The sequence below is a fragment of the Athene cunicularia genome (assembly GCF_003259725.1).
Source record: "Athene cunicularia isolate RWA chromosome 21 unlocalized genomic scaffold, athCun1 chr21_part1, whole genome shotgun sequence".
Classification (NCBI taxonomy): domain Eukaryota; kingdom Metazoa; phylum Chordata; class Aves; order Strigiformes; family Strigidae; genus Athene; species Athene cunicularia.
In genome coordinates, this window is record NW_020799127.1 from 4172066 (window position 1) to 4178065 (window position 6000).

At 38.3% G+C, this 6000-nt stretch overlaps 1 protein-coding gene across 26 annotated transcripts in view; it reads right to left on the bottom strand.

Annotated features, from left to right (window-relative positions):
- The window catches only part of KIF1B (kinesin family member 1B), a 90684-nt gene extending 86464 nt beyond the window's left edge, over positions 1–4220 (bottom strand). For all 26 annotated transcript variants that reach the window (XM_026862455.1, XM_026862453.1, XM_026862443.1 and 23 more), the window contains exon 1: positions 4027–4220. In XM_026862455.1, the coding sequence (XP_026718256.1) occupies positions 4027–4132 (106 nt within the window). In that variant the 5' untranslated portion in view covers positions 4133–4220. The remainder of the gene's footprint in view (positions 1–4026) is intronic.
- Positions 4221–6000: the final 1780 nt, after the last annotated feature.

Consider the following 6000-nt stretch of genomic DNA (forward strand, 5'->3'; position numbering starts at 1 on the left):
GGAATTAATTATCAACAGGGAAAGTCCTCAGAGCCCACAGACTTTTCCCTTCTCTCACCAGGAACCCTCGCACAGCTGACTGCACGATGGGCAATGCTGCAAACACAGCTATGCTGTGCCTCAGCCTGAGTGGGCATGTGCGTGTGAGACTTAGGGGCATATGTTCACATCTGCCAGTGACCTCTGTACAAGGGACAACATAGATATGAACATAAATCCAAATGAAAACAAAGCACTGAGGTCACTTGAACCCAACTGAATAGCAGGTGCTTTAGAAAACAAATCTCATGTTTCTTAAGATCATAATTAAGCGTTAATAATAAATTTTAAAAAGGTCTTAAATTAATCTCACTCAGTTTTGGTAGGGTTTTTTTGTTAGTAATTTGATGGTGACATTACCTCATCTTTGGAAAGTGTTTAGTATTATCAAATTAATGAAGTGGTAGGATTTTGCAGCTTCTAACTTCTCCTGTCTTTAAAAATTCCTCTATTACCTTCTATTCTCCTACCCACACGTCTCCCATTTCCACTAAAGAACTTTTGGCAGTATCATTCGAATGGATACCATCTGCAACCAGATACGATCTGAGCAGTGCAGGCCTTCTGCCAAAATACCAGCCCCTTAATGCAGTCAGCACATGTGACTTCAGCTGGACTGCAGAATTTCATTTTTGCAACATTTATTTTAATAACATAAAGACTGACAACTTAGGCTTGTCATCTTATCATAGTAGACAAAAAAAAAAAAGAAAAAGAGACAATATGTTTCAAGCACCAATTTCAAAATTTCTGTATTTTGCATCCTTCCAACAGAAAAATAGAAGACCCAATTACTCCACTAAGTGCTCTTAACATGGCAGGTTAAAGACCTTTGTAACATCTCTCTTATATACATATATAAAACTGTATACAGCTACAGTATCATTTTTTAAACACTGAGAAATTATGCAGATGGACGTCTACTATGGATCTTGATTAAAGGTCTTGATCTGCTATGAGAAAACGACATAAAAGCCAGACAGGATAACAAGTTAATTCTGTAGGAGACCTCAAGTCCACCAAAAATTTACACTTACTTTGCTTTGAAGGAAAAGTTAAACTGTATAACAAAACTGAGAATAAACTTTCTAACCCAGGAGGACGTTTTGTTTTGCTGGCAAGCCCACTGTGAATGACAGGCAACTCAAAAGCTGTAAACAGCCAAAGTCACACAAAAACTGACAAACAAAAGCAGCGTGTCAGGCCACAACCCTAGTGGCATTCTGACTTTACAACATACTTCATTATGGATGTCTTCAAAAAAACACTTCTTTTTTCACACATTCATTTAAAAAAAGCCACAAATGGAGTAACCTGTGATACATTTTATTATCTGTATCCCTATACTGTTTTCCTTAAAATAATCCTGAACACTTTGCCTCAATTTCAATATAATGTAAGCCTCTGCCTGTATCAGCCAATAAATTTACAAAACTCAGACTTGGACAAAGTTTAAACTCAGGATCCACAAAAGATTTGTAGAATAGCTTGGCCAATCAATACATAAAGAACTGAAGTTCAAGTAACAATCAAAACCCCTTCTTAGCTATCACACTTCACACCGTCTCATCAGTTCTGTTCATCACAAGAGTTCATTAGGCTTTAATTCCAAGATAAGGGAACTTTAACTGCCTTGAAGGCTTAAAATAGTCACCACCCAACTTACCACCAGCCTCTCAGATGTGCCTCCTGTCAACTTGATTAGCGCACAAATGAAAAAATAACCTTCTCAGAAGCAAGATATCTAAGCCTTGACCATTTCACCGGCACATTTGAAGGTATGAAGCAGGAACTCCATAGGCAAGAATTACTACTGAATTCCCTTTATTTTGAAATTGCTGCACCAGATGTAAGAGTCAGATACATTAATGGTACTTCCTGTAGTCAGCTTTTCACCAACTTCAGACCTTAATACTAAGAAGTTCAATAATGTAACTGAGGCTGTGAAGACTGAGGGACCATGAGAAAAAGAATCCCTGGCAAAAACAGCAACAGTACTTATGCCTCCAAATCTAACACATAGCCTAAAAACATATCAGAAGAATTTCAGCTTGAAGTTATGTGTCAAACAGCTTTGTTAGGAGAATTCTTTGGAGAAAAGTTTCTGCTCAGTTTTTCTCCGCACCAGACAATGCCTTATTTGTATCTTTCATTATATGATCCTCTTCTGTAATTGCTCCTATCTACCTTCTTCATTATCTTCTAAGATTGAAATACAGATAAAAAATAGCCCACAGACCGTAAGAATGTGTAACTATTGCAACTGATGATTCCATTCCCACAGTCTGTAATGGCCCCTGATGACTTAAACCTGACCACCTGTCATATCACCCATCTTGTATCAGAGCCATAGGACTCAAATAGAAGCCTACAGATAAGAACATTTCCAGAGCACAAAATATAGCAGAACCTGTAAAGAAATTTCCAACTAGATACATTAGGAAGTATTTTTCCCCTTTTGAAAGCTGAGGCACTTTCTTGAAAAATGTGTCTTTGTAGTGCAGCTCTAGCACTCAGAAATAAAACCACCGTCCTTTGTCTACACCACATTTGAAACTTAAGAGTCAGATCGCTAGAGATTCACTGGTTGCCCTTGTTGTTGTACCCCAGGCTCCTGGAATTCAAATATTTTAATCATCTAAAATTATTGCTGTCATGCCATGACAGTAGCAAGACCTTTTACAGTGGTACCCAGTGGTCCTGCTGTAGTTCAGAGCTTGATGGCATCTCCATCTAACGGAGTCTATAGTTCTTCCATTCCACACTAGTTTAGTCTGAAAGATGGCAGGCAACGTTGGGATAAAAACCACCTGTTTCTACATGAGATGACTTCTGAACATTTGTCTTCACCATTTTAAATGGAAATGTTGTAATCCAACCCAAAAAAAAGTTTCTTCAGGTAATATTCCACCCAAGGTCTGAAGATAAGAATTTAGTACACTGAAAAACAAGCTCTCTTCTGTATGATGCCTCTCTTCCAAGGAAACCATAAACACTGTATAGAATTTAAGTGATCACAAACGGGACTTAAATTCCATTGCAGAAGCAGGCTGAAGTATAACCTCAGCTAAAAAAAAATGGGAGGAGCCTGTATAAAACCTCCTTTGTATCAACATGCATGAATAAATACTCAAATAATCAGACAGTGAAGTAATTCAGTAGAGTGCTACTTCCTAGAGCTACAAGATAACTCTACTTGATTATGGAAGTGAAATCGACCATAAGAACAGCTTACAGGTATAGCTGTTAGACTACACATGACCAACAACACTGCAGGAAATGGTATCAATACTGTCTTGACCTTAACAAGAATGTAAAACAAGCAAATAAATCAATCAATAAATGGTGTGCCCATATTCAGTTTCCCATAAAAGAGTCTTCTCCTCTGAATTAGACCCACACTAAATATTCAAGAACCCTAACACTTTTAATTGGTTAGAAAATAAGATGATTTTATGTATTCTGTTATTTTTCCATCATTTAGACGTCTAATCTGGAAAGCATAAAACTTGACATCCTTTTTCCATCAGCCTTCTCACTCAAATTATGCTCCTAAACAAAGGTACAGACTGCAGAAGAAGCACACCGAGAACTAAAGCACCAGACCCAGGAGTTATACCCCCACAATTACCATGTTGTGGTCTGCAACATATCCCCGTATCTGTCAGTCCACGTTATACTCCCATACACTGACTTAAACAAAAAGTTTTCACTTTGGTTTTCTAATCTTTCTGAGAATTCTCAACTGACTGCAAGCAAACACCATAAATATCTGCATCAGAATCAAAATATACATGATTTAGACTTTCTAGTCAAATTCAGAGACAATCTAGTGTGTACTGACAGACTCAGAAGAGAAGGTTTCCTAAAAACAGTAATTCTAGATGATATAATGTACACACTTCAGTCAGTTCTGTCTGATAAAAAGGTGAAGCAGGAAGGAAGAAGAGAGAGAAAGACTCCCTTAAGAGATTAAAATAAACTTACTGGTTGAGTTGCCTTGCATCTGGATGATACATTTGGATTCTTTGCTGGTTTCTCGGGAATTGAAGGGCCGGACCCGAACAGCCACCTTCACTGAAGCCCCCGACATTCTGGTTGCTTGTAGTGCAGTCAAGAAATTCAAAGTGAAGGGGTCAGGAGTGTTTCAAGTTATCCTTCTTGTTGGTGTTTTCTGAAGAGAAAAACATAGTTTAGTTATTCACAGCTATTGCATTCAAGATGTCAATAAAATTAGGGAGGCTCCAAGTTGTTTATTAACTTCAATTTCTACTCAACAAACACACACTCTACCCCACCCCCAAAAGCTGTCAGTTCAAAGACAGAACTGGAAATACGCTCAACAGCACCTGTACACTGTCTCCGTCATCTGTAGCAGTTCTTTTTAAGTATACACACATATTTGTTTTCATTACTTGGTTTTCTTCCCGTAAAGGAAGGATGCCAATACCAAAATGAAGATCTGGTTGCAACATGTGTTAGGCTTAACCTAACAAAGATAATTTTAGCAGTGAATACAGCTACTTAGATTTCAGCAGGAGTTAGCTACCGTATACTACGTATCCAGGTTCGCTGGCTGCCAATCCTCATTGCCACAATGCATTAGCAATAATATTAGAACTAACACAAATGTGATGATGAGCCATATCACGCTGACTTTCCATACACGCCATTCCAGAGAAAAGGGTGTACTCAACAACCTTAAAGAACCCCTTGCAGTCCTAGGAAAGTCCTCTTCTCAAAGGAAATAAAACCTCATTAACTACTTGTATATCTAGTGATTAAAGGACACGCTACTCTGTACGAAAGAAGAGAAAGCAAAAATTATTGTCTTCAGGGTAAATATTACTATCTATCTTCAGCAAATGTTCAACAGTAAGTTCATCTTCATACATCTTCATTACCAAAACACTTGTTCAAATCCTACCGTGTCCCAATGACTGAGCGCTTTTAGTTGGCAGGGAACTATCCCCGATACAAACAATGCAAACTTCAAGGCACATCCAAGACAGTATTGGAATGCCGGGTTAATAAAGACTGTATTGTCCTTGACCAACCTTTCCCATTAAGAGAAAGTTTTTCAGTTGGTCTACAATTAAGCAGTTTAACTTACTGCCACAAGACAGTGTCAGTGCTGAAGTTAAACAGACTCAAAAAGCACTAAGACAGAGTCAAAGAAAAAGCTATCAAGGTCTAGTGAAAAGTTATCACTCTTGGCTAGGAAGGCCACCAAGGCAGACTCCCAGAACCTGGAAGAATATACTGAGAAAACACGATTACATGGCTGATTTCTCCTTATATTCTAAACAGCTGCTACAGCCACTGCTGAAGACAGGCTTCGGGGCTAGGTGAATCTTTGGTCTGACTCAGTGCGGTCATTTCTATCTTGAATCTGAGTTAACATGGGCAGAACTCTACCCTGCACAAGTCACCATGCATGGCCCAGAAGCCTTGACATCTTTTCTGGTTATCTCTAAACCACATATCCATCAAATCCCTCATTTCAGGATTGTAATTGCTGTGCTACAAAAGAACAAAACTGACTAGCAGATCTAAAGCAGAAGCATTTCAGGTCTGAAGTATGTTCTACAGCTGATAAAAATAGTTATACGTGCTTAATTAAAGTTATGACACATCTTCACACACTACACGAAGTTTTTAATAAAATGGTATTACTTCATTAATGTCATCACATGGTGAAGGCAGAAATTAAATTACTCCACCAAGCAGCAGAGGTAATTTAAAGCATTCCTTGTTTTAGCAGGTACCTGAGGTATCTCACCAGACTACAAGAACAGGAACGTCTTCAGGTTCAAGCCAACTAAATTTCAATGTCAGGGGTGCAGCAAACTGGTAGAAAAACGATTCACGGAACAGCCACACAGTCAGCTTTAAGGTTAATACAGAATGTTAAGAAGTTTCCCTAGAAACTTAAACATAGAATACAGCAAAGAAGTAATG